We start from the raw sequence: 21,746 nt of genomic DNA, 5'->3' as shown, positions 1-21,746 counted from the left end.
CAGACGATGCCACAGCATCGATCGAAAGTCGTTGTTCGTTGCGTTCGGTGCCGGACAGTGCCAGCAAGCAAGCAAGCTGCCGGGCTAGACAGCCACTGGACGATGGACATAAGACGACAGGCAAATGTTGTTTTAAATGCTATCATCACACACACATAAAGCACAGGATTGCGGGATGCACAGGTTGGGGTGCAGCGGGGAAAGAATGTCCAGAACAAAAACTAACCAAAAGAAACCGACGACGTCCAACGACAACTAAACATGTCTCTCTCTCTCTCTCTTTTGTGAGCGAATGGTGATGAGGAGCAGAAGGAGAAGGGATGCTTTGCATCGAGATTTCCATGCTTGACAGCCCAGCAACAACAACAACGACAAGTTTCAGACTCGGTCAGATCCAGCCCCCTCCAGCGTCGCATCTCTACCACGGCGCGACGATTGCATTGTCGTCATCGTCTGGCCCCCTCCGAAAACCACACGAGACTCAACCGTTTAAGCTCTCATTAGCCACGCAGCAGTATTGCTGGTATGGTTTGGTAAGAAGAGTGTACTCGAGAGAGTCTGGCGGGACCGATTAGGACCCGGGCTTACCGCCAGACTCGCAGCCCGAGTTTCGTGCAATTCGTTTTAATTAACATAGCACGCTTCTATGTGACAACATAGTTTGCATGATTCTGCAGTTGCTGCCCGTTTGCTGGACGCGCACAATGACGCATCAGTACTTTGGGTAAAAGTTTGAGGAATGTTTTCCACCCAAACCGTGAGTGACCGTGAACTGTGACAGTTGACCGTCGAAATACCGGACAGATGACGGGACTTTGCGTGTGTGTGTTAATAAGGTATTCGCGAAAGGAATGCACACAACCAGCCAGCTGGCACGGACAGGGATCACCGAGGAATGTTACCGAGCAATTTTCCACGATAGAGAGAGAGAGAGAAAGAGACAATGACGGGGGGCCAAGTGCTGGCGAAATTGTAATGCTAAACAGTTTGTGTAGATGTGAGCTTTTGTGCTCCTGTACAACTATTCGTCGAATACGTCATGTTGCCACAAAAACAATGAAAAGCGTTCTGGAAAATGAACGTAACAACACGCTCCACTGAAAAATGCCACTGCGAATACAGCTTCCGTTTTTTTGTTGGAAATATGTCATTTTTATGAAGTGACCTAGTGAAGCAAATTGGAAACTCCTTCCGTCCTTTCGCGACTGCTGCTGGTTTGTTGGCCATGAGGGAGCGAGGATGAAAGGAATTCCTGGCGTGGAATGCGTCACGTGGCGATCACGTGGTATGCACAGCAACCCCTGGATACAAAAGCGCAGCATGGAGTGAGTGTTTGTTTTGTTCGCAATTGGAGCACTGATACAGCTTATCGATGCAGTTTGTGCAGCGATTGCGATCGAATAGGACAACACACACACACATTTCAAATATTTTTCTATCCTCGGAGCAGGAACAGCAGCAGCAGCAGCAACAACTGCAGAATGTGTGCTATTGTGGTAGCATATGTCAAATACATATAATGCATACATTGTGTCATCCTTGCGCTAGCCTCCATTTTTGTGATGCATTCCGATGCGAGTGACAGTGAAACTAACATCCCGCTGCTGTCAACATACACACACACACACACACGCAGACAGGGACAGGGAAATCCATCATGTGAAATGTGTTTGGTTTTCAGCAGCAAAAAAAAAAAACAACAACAGAGAAACAAAAACCGAATCCAGAGGAAAAAACGTGGAAAATCCTGGACCACAAAACAGACACACGGCGCGCTCGCTCGTCCCAGCACGATGTCAACCGTCATCCGGTCGCTGCTGTCAAAATTGCTCCGTTCGCAATAATAAAATGGTTCGCAGCAGCAGCACTAGCTCCAGGATATTCGCCAGACGAGGGCAGACAGGGGCAGAGCAATGCCCAGAGCAATGATGGAAAACATATTCAACCATAGAAATGGACGACAGCTCAAACAAACTTCCCGGCAAAAAGAGATAGAGAGCAAAAAAAAACAACAAGAATCCATCACGAACGGAAGTGAATACCAAGATTATGCTGTCAAATGTGGAGTCGGGATCAAAAAATGCACATTGATCGATGCGTTTGCATGTCGATGATGATGATGCTGCTGATGATGCTGATGCACCTCGTGCTCTGTGGTGGCGCCACGACAGGGAATGCTGCACGGATTGAACGTTCGCACGCGTCACTCACAATCGCTTGACAAGCTTGAGGTCAGTTGACGTTGGAGTGTGTTTGATTAGAAAATGTGGTTCACCACCACCACCACCACCACCAACTTGAGACCGGCTATGATTGATTGTCAGCCCCAACAAAAAATATCATGAGTGAAGTGAAGGTAATGATAACGAACTCGGAGGGCTTAACGCGTCGACGTCATCCTCGAAAAAGTCCGAAATTAATCCCCACAGCCAGCGAGCGAGCGCCGGATTTGCAAGATAAGAAAATAATCCATCTAAGCAAGCGAATGTAAGTGGGGTGGGTAGAGGGTGAAGAAGAGGAGGTGGAAACTTTTGATTGCCAGAGTCAGTGTTTCGGTGTCTCGACCGTCATCGCACGGTACCGCATCGCATTAATCCCTCGCTTCGCTTCGAGTGAGAAGATGCAATCACAGTTTCACTCCGCCAAAGTTACCGCCCAGTGGTTGGATTTCTTGATCCTTGACGAAGACAGCCCCTCCTCAAGGGGTGTGTTGGAGGGGTACAAAAAATGAAAAGCCAAAAGACAACCACCGGGAGTCAGTTTCATCAAATTTCGTGGTGTAATTGCTCGGTGCTCTGTGCTCGTGCGGTTGGTTTTTTGGGTGCAACATCCCTTCCGGTATGCTTCTTGGTTGGCGTCTTGACGATGCCAGAACGAACGAACGAACGACCGAACGAGAAAAGCGACCGTTCCGTACCGTTTGGTGTGCGTGTGCGATTCGTGGAAAATCGTGGAAAATAAAAACCTGCCCTGCCCCTTGATGCTCTGTCGAGTGCTGCTCCGGCTGTTTGCAGTTAACCTCTCTCTCTCTTTCTCTTTCTCTTCACCATCGCATCCGTCTTGGTTCACCTCCTCCTTTCGGAAAGAGAGGTCTTGGAAAACGGAAAAACGGGGTGGTGGTGCACCTCGAGAGACAAAGTATCCCATTTCTTTTCCAGATTACCCATAAATAATCCCGAAATGAAAAGACGCACCTATCCGCTGTCTTTTGAAGACGACGTAGCCATATCAAGGGAGGTGTGTGTGTGTGTGTGTGTGTGTGTGCGTAGGGGGTGGCCAACAAGGGATGGCAGCAACAGCAGGGCTCATTTGTTTTTCCCGCGCTGTCAGCAGCGCAGTTTCCTTTTCACGAAGAACGAGAAACAGAGAGCTAATGGTTCTGGCCCGGGTGAAGACAATACGCCATTCATCCCTCATCTCTTCCTTACGGTAGCTACCCTGCTCCTCGCCCTTTATTACGGCAATTTCCTCGTCCCCGTCTCCCCTTTTTCCACGCGCACACTGTTCGGTAACTTCCATTCCGCCGGAGTTATTAGGCGTGGCGGAAGCGCCAAGCGACTGACGGATGTTGCCGGATGCTGGTCGGTGGAAGGATGTGCGTTCCACATCGTTCCCGACCGTGCACCGGGCACCGAGCACCGGGAATCGACAGGTAGGCCACCTCGCAGCATAATTGCTGGTCGTGCTGTGGTGTGTGGGGTGGTGCTGTGGTTCATGCCAAACAAAACCTCAAAAACCGAAGAGAGGCCAGGTAGAAAGGGGAAGCTCCGTTCCTCTCTTGGATGGAAAAGGATGGGAGGAAAAAGTTTTCCACGGCACCGCGTAATGTAATACTTTCCGCTTCTTTCTTGTGAGCTTCCCACAGCTCACCGGCTGTGTTTCGGTTTTTGTTTTAATTTCGCTTCTGCTTCTGCCAGATGCGTCAGTCTGGGTGTGCCAGTGTGTGTGTGCTTCGTTGAGCGAGAGATTAAAAATGGGGTCCAACGTGGCATTACACCGAGAGGTTACACCGAGATAGGTCTTATAGCATTCCCAGCAAAAGGCTTAACAAATCTCGTCCTCTGAGGTGAGCTAAGGATTTTCCCTTTTTTGAGGAGCGAAAACAAAAAAGCCCAACACTAAGACACTAAAACCTACCAAGAAGAAGAACCAGAAGAGAGCTTCTGGCCGTTTGATGTCGCGAAGATTGGCGCCCACCGATGTCGTCCCCTTTTTTGTGTGGAAACAATTTATTGGCTTCATTTCGTCCACGAGGTCCGCGCGCTTCGTCAATTATAGCTTCGTAACGATTGAAAAGCATCCTAACGGGGGAAAAGGTGTTTCAACCGAACGACCGGCGCCCCCTTGAACGGTCGCCAGTTGGTCAGCCAGGTCGGTAACGAGCCAATTATGTTGTATCATAACTTTCTGTCCTCGAGCACACCTTTGTGGGAAATTCGAAGAAGGGATGCTATAGTGTCCCCTTTAGCATTTCCATTGTGTACGGTTTTCTGTTGGAATGACGTCGTGAATCTAAGGGCGTTCAATCTAAAGCGAAGCAGCCCTTTGTACACGATACGCAATCCCTTGCAAGGATCATGCTCCTGTTGAGCCCGATATTGGCTATATTGGAACTGATTTATTAAAGGAAGAGACGAACGGAACGAGCACAACGAAGGAGTGTCTTTCAATTTAGGATATTCAAAGGAAACAAACACCTTTCTCAAGCGTTCCAAACCGGGTTCCAATCGCGTTTGAATGCGCTTCTGAAAGCGATGAATAGTGACCGGTGGGGCCGGTCCTAGACAAGTTTCATCCCCTTATTGCTGTAGCACCCTTCGAGAATGCTTTATGCTGCCAATCACTCCACACAACACACCATGGACACCGATTTCAATCACATTTCATCCCTTTAGCATCTCACGAGAGAGAGCGAGAAAATGGAAAGAAATAGGAGCTGCACTTAGGTACAGTTGAGCGAACATCAAATAACCACTAGCAAGTGGCAGAGCGCACGACCGCACGGTACATCACTCTTGAAGCGCGCCCCAAAACTGCTCCCAAAAATCCGGACTGAACGTTCGCTGGAAGTGGCTAACGAAGCGAAACATTAACTGACAACTTAGCTCCGGCTTCGTCCCCAAAAACCCAATCTCATTACAACGGGCACGTTTGCACACTATTAGGACCCTCCTTTGCTTGGCATGCAACAAGCAGCAACCAAGGAATTGCCAAGGTGGTCGTGCAAAAGTAGTTGAAATCACTCCGGGATTCCCGGTGACAAACTGTTCTCTCTCTCTCTCGTTTGCTCTCTTTCCGAACGAAACTCGAGGCGATAAGCTTCTAAATAAAGTGTGTAAGTCAGCAACGGTGGTGGTGGTTGGTGTTAGTTCCGAGATTAAAATACCGGTCGGCCTCTCCCCTTCCCTCCGGGTTGGAACATGGATTCGTGTAATCAAATCGTTTGCCAGCATCCACGAGCATCACGCGAAACAACGACCACCAACGCGACCGGTCGTTCCCGTCGCGTGTAGCGAGCAAATGCATTTCAATTGTACCAGCGTCACTTAGTGAGATTGTTCCAACGGCAACGACGACCACGACGACGACGTCGACGACCAGAACCGCCTCGCGAGGCGAGGTAAAACTTGCTGGCTCCGGCGAGGAAAACTGTAAACTCTTCCTTATCATATAAAATGAGGTTTATTATTTACAATTAGTTTTAATTTTCCACATCCTCACGCCCCATATTCCAGTCGCCATTTCGTCGTCTTCGTCGTCGTCGTCGTCGTCCGTGTGGTCGTCGTCTCGTCGATCGTTTTGTTGGAGTTGCCAAGTTACCATGGCCACCAAGCAAGCCAAGCTCACGATGACGCTCCAGTAAATGTTGTAAAATTACCATCCAGCTCTCCGTCTGTGTGTGTGTGTGTGTGTTTCGAGGGAGGTTCCTTCCAGCGTGTGTCGCACTTCCGGTTTTATTGTCGGCGCTCCCTTCGCGCTTGTTCCCAGCAACGGAAGGTGCTAGGAATTCCGGAATTGTTATGGAGGCGCATGGTCGCAACACGGTCCTTGTTGTTGTTGTCCTTGTCGTGTCTGGTTCTGGACACCGAGAACCATAGTACCATAGTAGAGTGTAGGATGCAGCAGCACAAGCGATTGTTGCAAAGATGGGCGTTGGGACTGGGTTTTTTGCAACCGCCATCCGAATGGAATGTCCCAAGGAACGGAACGGCGCGCAGGACTTGGTTGCTATGGAATGGTATCACATTTAAAGTGCCAAGGGATGTGGATGCTGCTGCTGCTGATGATGATGCTGTGGCTACGTGGTGGCTCTCTCTCTCTCTCTCTCTCTCTCTCTCTCTCTCTCTCTCTCTCTCTCTCTCTCTCTCTCTCTCTCTCTCTCTCTCTCTCTCTCTCTATCTCTCTCTCTTTTCCCTGTCGACGCAGTAACGAGCGCACCCCGCGATAAGTGGCCTCAAAAGATGTCCTGTGATTACGTAGTTTTTGTTGTCCGCAATCACCGTTCCTACCATCCAAGGGTCGGGGATTTTTTGCTGGCTCGTTCCTCCCTCTCTCTCACTCTCTTTCTCGGTCTCCGGTAATCCGGCTGGACCCGGTTGAAGGCGTTCATTTAGCTCGCTTCTCGCTTGTTCAAAGTCCAAACGGAGTCCGGGCGGTGCTGTTTGTGGGGGAGACGATGTTAGGAAGTTAACATTACTCCGGCCGACAGTTAGAGGCCAATTTAGCTGCCGTTAAGCGCAAAGAATGGTCATGAATTTCAAGATAAGCACTCGTGGCGGCAGAACAGAGCAGACAGTGCTCGAGTGCTGTCTGTGTGGCTTTACTCTTGGCGGTCGGGGGTTTGAAATGTTAAAAACACACACACAGAGTAGCAGAGGATACACAACACAGTACAGTGCGATGTCGAGTGATGCATTAATATTGACTTCACTTAAGTCGAGAAATCGAGAACGATGAGCGCTCAACGGACCGGAAGCATTGGCCATGTTGAATGTTATGAACAGATGGCTCATAATTCTCTCTCTCACAGCTGCAATGAAGCAATCAATCGGTGATGGAAATGACCTCGCGGTCGCGATACTACTTGGTCGCTGTGCTGGCTATTAGATGAACGCCGATCAAATACGATTCACGATTCGCGTTTTTCAATTGTTGACCAAAGGTCAATATTACAAGCACACACACACACAAACACACACGCAGACACACACATGCCATCTGTATCTGTATGCTTTGCAGCATGGGTGTAATCGAGAGCCCGAGATCGACCAACATGTGTGTGTGTTCACGGAGCGATAAATAAAATGCATAATCCATTGGTAAATATTTAGTCCGCAATCATCCCGTGGGGTGGTCAGTGTGACCACCCTCCTGCGTGTTGCAATAATGTGTGTGTGTGTGTGTGTGTGTGTGTGGAATGGGATTTTTGCCTTTTTTGCCCCTTTTGCTCTCTATTTGTTTCGATACATTTCCACGGGCCATGCTGCTGCTGCTGCTGCTGCCTCTGTACAAACACGACAGACGACCGCCAATTTAGTGGCTCTGTTGCTGCTGCTACTGCAGGCCGGAACATTCGCGCAAATAGAATCCGGACACTTCAATTGAGCAGCAGCTTCCTCGACCGAAAACAAAACGAAAAAAATCCAAAATTGTGACTTAATTCGAGAATTCGGCTTTGTACAAGCCAATGAAAAAATAATTTATAATACCACGATGGTTTAGCTGGCGGCCAAACGGGGCGTCCGTAATGAGCTACCGGAACCGAATCGAATCGATCGGACGCGCATAATGAGAGAACGAATTTGGCTTTGGTTGATCGAAGTTGATTGCACGATTCGTTGGAGAATGGCTTGCGTGACATGTTTTCTCGAGGCACAAACGGTCCCAGCTTTCGATTGGTCCGGTACGATCAGGTGTTAGTAGCCGGAAACACACACACACTGGCACGTATTTGATGGGTGGAAAACACCACCCGGCCCGGAAAGCGGCAACAAATCAGATAAATGGAAAATATGGAATTCATCGAATAGCATGCATGCACATAACATCACAAACCCATTGTGCGTTTATTTTTTTGCCGCAAATTACAGACAATTTGATGCGGGAAAAAGAAGAAGCAGAGACTGACCGGGAATCCGACAATTGGTCGAATGATTGTGGAAGATTGCTTGACCAGCGATGACCTCCTCTCTCCTTTCTGCCTCATCAAAATATCCCCCCGCACCGTGTCATACGAGCAATTAAGGTTCAATTCAAACGAAATTGGCATTCAACATACCAGTCCGGTCCGGTGGTGACGATTGATAAAAGTACACAAAAGCCACGGTGCGCTGCATATTAACCAAGGTGGCGTGGGGGAGTGCAAGGATCAATTCGAAATGAATTGAAATTGGAACCAACTGACAGAGAAAACGAGAGAGAGAGAGAGAGAGAGAGCAATCGAGGGCAAGTGCATGGAATGGCAAATCTGCTGCTACCTTTCTGCTATCGGCGGTCACTGCCGTTTGATCTCGCGCGCCCCAGACCGTGGCCGGTGTATTGAGGGGGAGAGATGATGGTGGCTGATAAAGAGTCATTTTCATCATTATCGGGAATCGCTTCGGAGATTTTTTGCTGCTTCCTTTGCTGTTGTTACTGCTGTTGTTGTCGCTGTCTTCTTTACATTGAACCAAGCCAACGGTTGGTAAACAAAATGGCCACCCGAACAGACGCACACACGCATTACTATGGCAACGAGAGATCAACATCATAATCATTGGTGCATTGGTGGCGAGAAATCAACATCCAATCCAGGTAGTGTGCATATATATGTGCGGCACCGGATGTACCTTTTTGCCGGAAATTACCGGAAGCAGGATGGCGGGAGGCCCCTCTCCCCCTCAATAATGATAATTTACACCAGCTTTTCACCGTTCATTCGGAGCCCCCTCGGCGGGCCTTTTGATGGTGATGCTGGTGTGCGGTCTCTGTGCTCTGGTCCCGAAATTATGAATTACCACAATCATGGCGATCATCTTTCTGCCCTCGAGCACAACCTCCATCCCCTCCACCCAAAGCTACACGCACACGTGTAGAGAGCATCGTCGTATGTGTCGCATGAAATGCTGCTTCTGGATCCGAAACCAGAACTTCGATGACCATGGGACCAATGGGCATGGCTCGGCCTCGTGGTTGGGGTGATCAGAGGGAGGGGATGTGGAGATAAAATTGATGTTTTCGATACATTCTCGGTCTAGGTTCGGTTCGCTTTCCGGCCCGAAACGGCATCCGGTGCCGGAGGGAAGCTTTGCGACCAGATAAGCCAACGATTTAATTCAATTTATAGAACCCCGGACCTTTTCCCACCACCACAACCAATGTTTCTCGTCGGATTTGTATAGATTTTTCGGATTTCTCCGGTGATCAATGTCCCTACTGTCTGCTCCGGGGGCTAATAGGCCGAACACTAACAGTCGAAACCAGCTCGAGAGCAGCTTTCTCTCTCTCTCTCTCTCTCTCTCGAGGGCGCGCGAAAAGTAATTTCCTCCAAACGCGGAAAAGCATGATGACCACACATGATGATTCATGTGAGCTAGTGTAGCGTGTAGAAAACAACATAAATCGACGACTGTGCGCACACGATCACAACACGTAATGCTATTGATTCAAAGTCAAATTAATGTGAAATATCCTAGTTTGGATTCCTGATAGCGAATGGAAAACGTTTGTCGCATTTTCCACAAATTAACAGGTTGCTTTTCCCTCTCTCCAACACTCGATTGAAGTAGTCGTCAGTGGAGTATCTTACAGGACAGTTCAGCTTGTGCTGTGTGTGTGTATGTGTTCAATTGGCTGGAAGGATTGGAGCTCATAGTTTAATTGAACACAACAAAACCATCAATTCGACACCGAGCACCGGAGCTCTGTACTGTGTGCGTGTGAGTATCGAGCAACAGCACAGCATGGAGGAGGAAAAATGAAACCCAATCCCTCGGTGTGTGAGGGTGAGAATGTCATTCAATCCCCCCTCCCCATTCCTTTTCTATGGTCCCTGTGTTCCAATGCAGCCGATCCGAGATACGAACGACTCAATATCATCTCCTCCTCCTGCTGCTGGTATTGCTGCTTCAACAAAACGACCAATGTGTGATATAACGGGGTATTAGTGTGGCTCTTTGGCAGTTGTCTAGTTGTTGAGCAGCTTGTGCACGATTGCAGTCGGAACTGAAACCGGAAAAGGAGCATCTTGAGCATCGCAACAAACGACAAGAGGAGAATGGAACAAGAAGAGCTTGGGTCGAGATGTTGAAAACACGAAGAAAAGATTTTCACGAACCACAGCACAAAGCTTCAAGCTGCAGCCGTACATCCCTCTTGCTCGCATCGACAGCGACAGCAAACGGACTTCGAACCAAGGATCAAACCCGGACCAAATGAAAGGTGCGCCTAATGAAGATGAAAATCCCCAAAGATTTTCCTTTCAATTTACTGCTCCTACTGCTGCTCCTGGCGCTGCTGCTGCTACTACTACAGCTCATTGCTGCAGGATATACATATTGTTTATTGGAGTTTCGTATCCTTTGGCTTTGGTTTTCACCAGTCAGATCCGTAGCTCGAGATCTGCCATCTGATACGTGATCTTTGGGCAAACTACGAACGGGAAAGCCTCTCACTCCCGGGTGGTCATCCACCTTGGAATCCCCGGAATGATGTATTGAACAGGAGTATTTCGAAAATACTCCTACCTTCTATTGGCTGCGTTCGATGCAATGCTCGGATATGCTGAGCTGCATTGAAAATGGCAGTCGCATTATCATTCGCTTGCACCATTCAACGGTTCACTCGAACTCGAAACGAACCTGAACCCTGGCCTCTGGCCTGACCTGTTTTGTCTTCCCGGTAAAAGGATCAAGATCAACGCAATGATCCTCCCTCCCCCCGGAATGGATGCTTCCTTTCCTTTCCTTTTCCTTTCTCTAATAAATGAAGAAAGACGCCTCCTAATGGCACGGTAACTCGATGTTCCGGTGGTGGTGGTGATGCTGGTGGTGTGCGTCATTTGCAAAAACGAGGTTTTCCAATCCAGCTACGGTCCATAATCGTTCGAAGGAGGGGGAAAAAGGGAGGGAAAAGCGTGAGGCGCACACGGACGCGTCACTCCCAGGAAAAGGATTCATCTATATCCCATCTGTCAATCCCGGGCTACAATCCATCTATTGCCATCGACCGACGGATCGATCGATCGATCCATCCTTCCATCAATCAATTTGTATCCAGCAAACCCTCCTTCAGTTCCCTTTCCCCCCCCGGCAATCTGCAATCGGTCCGTGTTGTGGCGGATAGTGACGGATGGGTGTTGGTCCTTTGGATGGGTGTTTTATCTGCTGCTTCTTCTGCTGCTGATGGCGTTTCCGGTGGCCAGCACGTGGATCTCGTGGATCTCGTGGCCAACCTAAGCTGCGTCTATTGTTTCGCCGAATTTTCTCTGAAGATTTTTTTTTCTGCCGACTACAACTACAAAGCGAAGGAGCGAGCTTCAAGTGTGTTGTAGAGTAGCCTAAATTCTCTCTCTTTCTCTCGGTCTTTCTCTTTCTGACGGTTTCCAATTTTACGCTTCAACCAGCGTCAGCATCGGTGCTCCTTTCCTCTTCTCGGTGGCAGACCCTCGATTGGTAGAAAATTAATTGAACTGTGGTTAAGAAAGACACGCACCTTTTGCCATTCGCATGGTACGCCTTTGGCCGATTCTCATTCGTATTTCCCGGAATCGTTTGTATCCCTCTTGGCCCCCGGGAGGGGGTGAAAAACATGTTAACAGCAACAGCGGATTGACATCTGGCAGTCACGACAGACACGAGACGAAACCCGGTCCATATTGTGCTCCACTAGCACTTCCTCCTTGCCGGTTGTTCTTCTCCTGATTGAATCATCAACTGTCGCGCTAAGCGGCGGCGTTGCGTGCGTGTGAGTGTGTGCGAAATCGTTCGGTGAATGAACCAAGCAATCAACCATCAACGTCCACCGTCCGGTTCGGCCTGTTGATGGACAACAACACCGTCTCGACAGCTCGGCTTGCTTCTTCGGGGATTCTTTTCTCCGAAAAACTCATCCACAAATCGTTCATTTCTTCACGCAATTGCCGTGCGGCGAGGAGCGATCACTAGCCAAGTGACACGCGACGTGTACGTGTGCGCTTGTCGGTGTGTGAAGTTCCGAGAAAATGACGGAAAAGACCCCTCCTCACTGGCACAAGCTTATTGAGATTTTATTTGGAGCAATACGCGGATTCAGTTTGCGTAAACGTAAAAGCAGCACAAGCAGGCGGCGAAAATGAGTCTCGAATGAAACCAACCAACGCTTTCCTCGATGGTGGTGGTGATGCACCAAACGGAGGAGCATTTGTTCGTTCCCTCTGCTCTGTTCTGTTCCTTGATTTCTTAATCCCTATTCAGCCACTCGACTCGACTGGCTGGTTGGGTCTCGAGAAGCGATAAAAGCATAATAATGCTTTCAATTTTCCCAGCGGCATCCCCTTCCCTAAGGGGTTGGTATTTGCTGGCTGAGCTGCTTCCCGTAGACGCCCGAAAATGCATCCAAAACAGAGCGGGAACAGTGAGAGAAGAAGCACAACGATAAAGTTATAATTGAATAGTACGGTCCCGAATGAGGTTTTCCCTAAAGCAGCAGCAGCAGCAGCAGCAGCAGCAACTGCACCACCACCACTGAGACCTGCTGACGTGCTGACGACGACGACGACGACGGAGCACCGGGAAAACCTTTTGTTCGAAAAGGTTAATTCAAGACGGGACGCGACAGCGTTGCTGTGGAGCGCTTTTGTTCGAGGAATTTGAGGAAACCGAAGGTTCGATTTCTCAGGGTCTCAGGGGGGTGTGCAGGGGGTGCAGAGGTCATCGAGTGCGTCGAATCTGAACCATTGTCACCGACCAAAAGACCGAGGGAAATAATTGAAAAGTTGCAAAAATTAATATCCCATTCGAAGCGGCTTATTCGAACGCGGCTTATTCGAACGCGGCTCAAGAATTGACGTTTGCAATGTTCACCGGAACTCACACTATTCGCATATGGCAACGACAAGATAGGGCCTTAAGCACCTTACTTTGTCTTTTCTTTTTTTTTTAGACTGCTTTCGAATCGAAGACATTGTCATTAGACGAATGAAAGAGTCATCTCGAATTCCAGCGCGAGTGCACACGGGAGAGGGGAAGGAAAATGGTCCTTGGTCAATGGTTTTCACGGTTTTCAATTACACACAACCTGTCCGATCTGTGTGGCTCCGGGACGATACGTCGGACGTCGGTCGGTCGGTCGGTTGGTATCACATAACAGAATCAAATTAGCCGCGCTCACTGCTCACTGCTTGGTGCCCAGCGGTGGTGGTGGCCCTAATCCCCTCAAACAATAGCACAAGGTGCTAGTAACAGCTAGAACGAGAGTTCTTCCCCCCGGTCTGACGATGGCGAAAGGAGCAGCATTCGGCACCAAGAGTCGCACCAAGAAGCGAACCAGCAGCAGCAGCAGCAGCAGCTGGTGACATCTTCCGGTTCCCGGAGAAGCTAATGGTGGGACCAGACGGAACCGAGTGTGAGCAGGGGAAAGGCGTCGAAGTGTCCAAGTCGTTGCGTGAGTGACAAACGACTATTGCGACTTGCGACAACGTTCTTGCGATCGGATTCTGTTTCGTTCCCTGCGACCTGGACTCTATGTTGTTCGTTTTTCACGTTTCGCGTCACTTGGAATTGGCGTTCGACAGGGACAGGGAGTAGAGAAGGAGTGGACTTAACTGGACAACTGGACATCGCCAAGCGGCCACCAAGACCGTTCGATTGTTTCTCGATGGTTGTGCACGTGCAGTGATTAGTGGTTTAGTCCGGTCCGGTGGTGAAGCTGTAAATAACTGCTTTTCATCGGTGACAGGCCTGGAGGAGACCGACCACTGATTATGGTCTGGACATTGTCACCGCACTCACTTGGTCTTGGGATTAGTGAGAGTTGGAAGCTCCTTTTTGCTGATTGTGGCTTGTTGTTGTTGCCAGTTGCTGTCCGCGATCGATGTTTCGGGATTTTCACAACCATTTTCCATCTTTCTTGTTTAAGTACATTAAGTGTATTTTCAACAGTTTTTTTTTCTCGATTTTCCATGTTTGGTACTTTAAGGGCTACATCATAATGTTGCATCAAACCATGACCGTGCGAGCAAGCAGCGAATTGAATTTTAGCGCACAAATTGTGCAAAAGCGATGCGCGATGACTCCCATCCCTTTCCGAGTCTGCAATTCGATTTGGATAAATACAGGTGCACCGAACTCCCTCTCCACCGGTGAGTTTAATTTTCTTGATGAAAGTTAACCCCCGGAAAAAAAAACGAGCGAAATAATGAAGCAGTTCGCTCCGATCGCTGCGCACCGAGTAGGAGGACCGGAGGAAATCGAATCGAGGTTGCGTTTTTGTCTGATTTTACCCCGTGGCTCGAGGTTCGTGGGGGCTGCTGTTATGTGTCTGGTTGCTGCCAGTGCTGCTGCTGCTGCTGTCGATTGCGAATCTCACTGACCACCACCACCACCAGCTACAGTCACGATTAACGATCGGTAACTCGGGTTGTTCTGTCTCTTTCACGTTCTCTCTCCGCCGGAGCACCGGAGTATTCGCAATATTTTTAATGCATTTTCCAATCAGCGGCACGAAATAGTAATGGTGAGAAGTGGCCGCGGCCGGGAGGGGGACGGATTCCATGCATGTATGATGAGGTAGCGTGAATACGTTAACGATTTCACGATACGTTTGCCCGTACCCATGGTACAATGTATTGGGATAGGGAGGCGCGCCTGATCCGATGGTTCCAATTCCCGGGTATGAACCATCGTGGGAGTGTATGGTGGGCAGACAAAATGGACACAGCTTTAATGCGCTGCAGGCAAATGAACAACGTGCAATGGCGACTCGATTTTTTTGAAGATTTTTATCAGAAAAACTTCACAGATTTATGTCAGATTTTCGCGAGAGGTACTGACAGGACGAGAGAGAGAGCAAGAGATTACAATTTTCGATCATTAAACTGTCAGTTTTTCGTGGAAGGGTGCTGAGTAGCCGAAACCGCAGCTTCAGCAGAGAGCAGATCTGCCGAGGGTCTTGTCCTCTTTCCACGCGTTGCACATTTCCAATCGGTCACGAGGGAAGCTGTGAATCGATTCCAGCATTCGAAGTTCTTTATATTTGCTGCACCTCAAACCAAAATTCGCCCCCAATGACGTCGTTGGTGATGATGATGATGATGATGATAGTTGTTGTGACGGTAAACATGATGCCGTCGGCGTGCATTGTCTGGTGCACAAATTTGCATTCCGAGTGCACTACTCTCGGCAACGACGGTTTCTCGAGAGCATTGCTCGACCACTACCACCACGACGTCGACGTCGACGACGACGAATGGCTTTGGCTTTGGAAAGTGCAATCGACAAACAATTGGACTGCTCGGTGCATCGGTGCATTGGTGCTGAGAGCATCTCACATCGACCTAACATACTGATACCGTTCGACGGTGATCATGATGATGATGATGATGATGCCAAATGGTATGTTAGGGATGCGGAACACAACCTCGTCGGTGCCGGGATTCGGGACAGGACGTCGTCGACGTCGTCGTCGTTGTGCACTGTTGACATTTGTTTATGATGTGCTTGGATTTTATTGTTGTTTGTTTACGATTGGTAGAATTCGTGCTGATTTGTTTGTTTGTGCATCTGGCATGTCTGGCAGGCCGAGCAGCTCGATCTCTGCAACAGCAGCAGCAGCAGCAGCATAGACTTGCAGCACCTTCAGTCGAGTGATGTTGCATAGCACATACACGCATAGCGACAGCAAAAAAAAAAGGTACAAATAATGTTAAATAGTTCAAGAATTCTCATCATGCACCTGCTTGTCGCTGACTTTGGCCCCGACGACGACGAAATGGCCAACAGCAAGGGGAGCAAAACCCCTGATTACTTCCTCAATTTGCATTGAAACTAGGTTAGGAGGAACCAGAGCGTCCGTTCCTTTGACTCAACCCGAGACCCTTTTTTAAAGCCAAAGGGAGAGGAGAACCAGAGCAGGCATGCATTGTTCCCGTTCGATCATTTCGTTGGTGAACGGGGGTTTTTGGTTTTACGATCGACCACTTACCTCTGTGCCGGTTGGTTTGTTTGTCAAACATCAGCATCGCATCTTCAATCTGGGGAAAAAAAAACGAAACGAACAACAGAAAGATCGAATTAGGCTAAGGACTATAAGGAGAGCGCGGGTTATGTTGGTGTAAATCCGGGTGTACCGGGAAAATGGACCTCTTCCCGGTGTTGTTGTGTTTCTTTTTCTCTCTCACTCTCTTCCGTTGCGTCATAAAATCTCGACCACACGATAGAAACGATTTCAACGGTTTAGGAAAATCAGGGAATGGCTGGCAGACAGGGAGGGAGGGAGAAGATAAACCCATCTGTGGTTGACTTAAAGACTCTTTGCATGAAATGCATGCCAGCAGTAGCAGCAGCAGCAGGAGCAGCAGCAGAAGTACAGCAACAGCAAAACGGTACAATATGGCGGTCGGTAACATGGCGAGAATGGTTTTACGCACGAAACAAACATTCTCCCATAAATTGGCTGGACGCGTTCTTCAATTTGCTCCAACAATGGGCTATTCCCCTCCGGGGAGGATGCTGGCCAGCCCAACCCCGGGCCAAGCCAACGACGATTGCGCTTTCGCTTCGCTTCCTGTGGCGTATTTCCCCTTCGGTTCCCGTTACGTTTCAAGTGGCCAAGATTATGAACTTAAGGACTTTCACTTCATTTTTATAGATAGACCAGCACCAGCAGCAGCAGCAGCAGCAGCAGAGCTGGTCTCTGCGTCCACCGAGCGGTTCTCGTCCGGTAATAGTCGAGACGGATGGGCAACCGTTTCGCTAGCTGAACTTGAGTTTTATTACGATTCCGTTGATCTCGACCATATTTTGCGCGAAGAGCTGCTACGCCAACCACGGCATGACTATGACTACAGCACTTCATGGCAGACCCGCACTCGCACTGTCTGTGCTTTGTCTTAGCAGTTTTCCATCGGAATCCTTCTTCTCGGCTACTGGCACACATACACACACACACAGACAGGACGAGGGCGAGTGTTGCGAGCGTCTTTTACAACTTTTGCGCGCGGTCCAAGAATCCTTTTTTCGGGTCACAGCTGGCGTGAAATAAGAGTGAAATTGGTGGTTTTTGGGACCGGCTTGGTACTTATGGTTGCCGCTGTTGCTCTAGCTGAAGGACCAGTGTCGACGTCCTTCGCAATAGCAGAAGCGAGTTAAGGAGAAGCAGACGCAATTCTTTCTTAAAGAGAATCAACGTACTTGGTACTTTAATACAACGAAAAAGATCTGAGCAGCTTCTGCGATTCCTTCAAATTTCATCTTTTGTACTTCGCAAAAAAACAGAACACAAAAAAATGGCTACTACGATGGCGATGAGATCGTGTTGCAGGCTTTCAATCACAGACCTCAGCAAATCAGACACATAAAACACGACCCACCAAGTGCCCTGCTGTTAGCCTGTTAGCTCTTTCGCCACAAACATCAATCAACCGAGGCCGCCACCGCCGACGCCGCCATCGGATAGCAGCCAAGATTGTAAACACGTGAGAGCACCTCCTTCGCTTTTTCCTCCTCCTGGTGGTCGGTGGTCGGTGAAAAACAATCAATATAATATGATATCTATCTTTTATATCCTCTGCTAACCAGCAAGAACACCAACGGCTTTAACTGTTATCTTACAGTGTTCGTCTCGACCTCGAACTTTGTTCGATCAGACCCCCCCGCCCCCACCCCAATGGCCTTCCCCTGGAAAGGCAAACAAAATATTTACAATTTAGGACCGGACTCAACCGGACCACACCACCAGGCGGGGCTTATCCCTGGGCACAACAGAGGTTGTGGAGCACTCTGTTTTTTTTTGTTGGGGCCCGGTAAATGAGGAAGAAAATCAATATCTTCACACTCTGTTGCGCATCTGCTGCTGCTGCTGCTGCTGCTCAGGGATGAAGAGGGGAAAAATAACCCTTTCCTGGTCCCGGGTTTTGTGGGGAAATTCCACTTCAACCGAACCAATCGGGTCGGGTTGGTCCGGGCGGCTTCTTAAGATAAGTTGGTCAAGCGTGGCAGCGGCAGCGGTGGTATCGAACGCGCTGGCCAACCGGGCAGAAGTCAAAGGCAGGCAGAAAAACCTTCCGCTTTGTGTGCCGTCCCCCGGGAGGGCGGGTTTTTGCAGTGAACCGAAGCGCCACGAAGGAGAAGCATTCGAAAGTTTGCTTTTTGCTCGTAAAGCAGTTTCCTAAAGTGATTTCATAAATAATAAAAGTTTTCTAATTATGCGAAAAAGACGATCATCAAAAAACATCTTTAAACACATTGCTGGGCAAGAAGGGGGAAGGTGCTGCTGGAGCGCGGCTGGTACGAATGCGGTTGCGCCGGTTGCGTGGAAGACGCAGCAGGAAGTGGAGGAGGAGGAGGAGGAGGAGGAGGAGGAGGAGGAGGAGGTAGCGGAAGTTCCCTTGATGGGTTCGATGGATGGCCTGGTTGGTCGACTTGTGTGTCTGTGTGTGTGTCGGAGGGTCGGTCGCTCGGTTGAGGAGAACTTTCGTCCTTGACGCGCCTTGTCGGTTGCGTGAAAGCTTTCTTGATTCACGGTTCCATTCCGGTGGTTCCTCGCTCGCCCGCACACCGGAACAGCGCATCAGCGCCCATCCTCGGGGCCGGGGGGTTGTGGTTTAGGGGCCTCGAGAACAAAACACAACCCGGGGCCAGCCGAGGGAGTCTTCAGGAGAACAGGAAATCAGCCTGTCAGCGGCCAGAACCGTAGCAGACGATGGCGACGACGGTGACGGCAAGAAGAAGAACGGCGTGACCAAACTTTGTCCGAAAGGCGAAAGGTGTCTGATGACTGCACGGGACGCACCCGGAGGCCTACCACCTTCACAATCACCCTCACCACCACCACCGGAGGCCATCACGATTGCTGCCTCATTTACTTAACAGGGTAGAAGAGCTTAAGCGAACTATTAGTAGCACTTTGGCGAGGTAGCACCAGTCAGACCTGCTGCTGTTGCTGCTGCTGTTGCTGCTGCTGTTGCTGCCGCTTATTGAGTTCTTGATGAGACGCCCGTCCTACGGTGTGCGCCCGCAAGAAGGGGGGCTGGTGTGCGTGTTTGGTGGGCCTGTTGGAACAACTTTGCTGAAAATCGCTTCGTTCGCCCCGGCCTGGAAAAGGGTGAAAACCCCACCGCCCACAAACCTGACAGGTTGGCGATGAGGGCCAAATCCTTAAAGTCGAACGAGTCAGCCTTTGATTCGTGGCCGCTCGGTCGCTGATGCCGCCTTTGTCTTACGGTGTACGGTTAACGTCAGTGTAATAAGCGAGACGGATGTATGGATGTACTACATGCTCATGCCACCATGTTTGTGGAAAATCCATTTATGGGCGTCTCGCGTCTCGAGGCGAGTGACTCGTGAAAGGTGTCTAAATTGTGGATTAAAGATTGTCATGAAACGTCCCTTTTCGTCAGGGACTCTCGTTCTCGCGTCTATGGCGTGCAGGATTAGATAAAAGGCCTACTAGATTTGACATTACAAGCCGTTTTGTGATGAGCCGTTTATAGTGTTCGGTTGTTTAGGGGGATGAGAGTCAACAAGCGATGCGATCGTTACTGTATCGTTAAGTTAAGGTTTAACAATATTTTGATCTCGAGTAATTTGGATTTGCTAGCAAATGGTAGTGTTGTGCAATACTAGAAGGGGGTATTTAAAGGTATTTCCTTTTTTTGGTTTATGAGTGAATGTTGAGTGTTTAAATAGCCGATCCAATGGGCCAGAAACTTAAAAAAAAACATTCTGAAGAAGGTTAAGGGGAAGCGAAAGGTGTTGTTACGTCCCTTAAATATCTCTTCTACCCCTTCTTCCTCTCACATAGCTAAAACGTTTAATCCTTGAAATTATGCAATGTACTATTGGATTTTTACCACTGTTTCTACATAAAGTATTACAGTAATGGTCTATTCTAACTGACGGGACTTTGCTGAAGGCCCTTATCTTCGGCATACAATCAATCCTCAATGTCGACAAAAAATTGCATTCAAAATTTGCATTTTGGCTCCAATCAAGCATCTAAATTAGAGCACATCGGGGCATTGTATGCTATTACCCTTGAGGGAAGAAGGACTCTAATCCTCCAGGATACTCGAAGCAACATATTTTGAAGATTTAAGTCCTTATCCTATCCCCCGGACTACGCTGGAAAACCCCAGAAATAATCTCAAATGAAGCGCCCAAGCTGGCTAGAGGCTACAATCAGGATCCGTAGCCTAATGGGCAACCAAACGTTGCGTTCATTTGAAATCCATTCCATATCGCAAATATCGGAGATCGTCCGTAATGTGCGTTGGCGTCGCTCGGTGGTATTCCCTATCCCCCACATGCCATGGTGTAGTGGTGTTCTCGTGGTCACTTTTAAAGCGTTTCCAGAAAAAACGGAGGGAAAAATATGTACCAAAACATGTTTGGCTATGACTGCCCGGGAAACTCCGGGACGTATCAAAAGCGCCCTCTACGGCCGTCGGTAGCTTCGAACACTCCGACTCCAACTCCGATTACCGCAAAACCCCGAAACCAAGCGGCATACGTACGCAGCAGTAGCAGCAGCAACACAGCGCAGCGCAGTGTTGCGTAAAGATTCGATTCGATTTGCGAGTTTTTCTCGCATGACCTGATGCCTCCCGCCCCGTGTTCCGGATACCAGCACCACCACCCCTCTGGTTGCCCGCTAAGATAAGGTTACCCGGTAGAGCCCGGTCTCGTGTACTCTCTGGTACCACCGGTAGAACACACCGTACCGAACGGGCAGCTGGGGAGTAATAGAACCGAAAAACAGAACCATTCTCCGCTCCGTGCGCTGCGCTCTGTGCTCTGGTCTGTATCTCGGGTGGTTGAACAGGTTTGTGGCCAGGCCCCGGCCTGGCCTGGTTCGTTCATTTCGATTGCAGAAGCATTTCAACGTTCCGGATTGGCTTTGTTTTTTTTCTCTTCTTCAGCTTTTGCTCCCTTGACGTTTTTTTGGTCCTTGGTTCTTATCATTTCCACAGGAAGGATGATCTTTCGGCGTGCTGCACACACACACACTCGCACACACGCTATGGTACGTAGTACTGTGTTGCAGATTCCGTCCCTCGATGCACAGACGCGACGAGACGCAGGCGAATGCAGAGCGTTGCGTTCGTTGCAGGGGACTATTACATGATTACGTCTATCGGGGCCACATGCCCCGCTGAACGGATTTGCCTCACCTCACACACCTCATCGCTCCTCCTGCCAGATTCCGGTTCAACCCGTCCCGGGGACGCGGATCCGGTTTCCTCTGCCAACCGATGACTCGCTGGAAAATATGAGGAAAACTCGGCAATCGGCCGAGTGAGCCTTTCGCTAAGCATGAAAGGTTTTCTGGAAAACTTTGCAAGCACACCAACACACACACACACACTGGTCTGACTGGCCTGACTAGCTGACGATATTTTAATCCATTTCAGCATCGATTCCGGGACCGGCAACGGAAGAAGCCCACCACCACCGGCACCAACAGCACCGTCGGCACCACCGTGTTCGAGGTCATACCGATAGCGACCGGGAAAGGGGATCGAATTCCCTCGACGCTCGCAGGTCACACGACGCTGCTGATAGCGATGGTTG

At 49.3% G+C, this 21,746-nt stretch overlaps 1 protein-coding gene across 10 annotated transcripts in view; it reads right to left on the bottom strand.

Annotated features, from left to right (window-relative positions):
- LOC125956569 (RNA-binding protein Musashi homolog Rbp6) overlaps nt 1-21,746 on the bottom strand; it is a 591,325-nt gene that overhangs the window by 70,807 nt on the left and 498,772 nt on the right. For all 10 annotated transcript variants that reach the window (XM_049688585.1, XM_049688590.1, XM_049688584.1 and 7 more), the window contains one exon: nt 16,159-16,207. In XM_049688585.1, the coding sequence (XP_049544542.1) occupies nt 16,159-16,207 (49 nt within the window). The remainder of the gene's footprint in view (nt 1-16,158; nt 16,208-21,746) is intronic.

This window comes from Anopheles darlingi, chromosome 3, assembly GCF_943734745.1.
Source record: "Anopheles darlingi chromosome 3, idAnoDarlMG_H_01, whole genome shotgun sequence".
NCBI lineage: Eukaryota > Metazoa > Arthropoda > Insecta > Diptera > Culicidae > Anopheles > Anopheles darlingi.
This window is presented reverse-complemented; position numbering and strand designations above follow the sequence as displayed.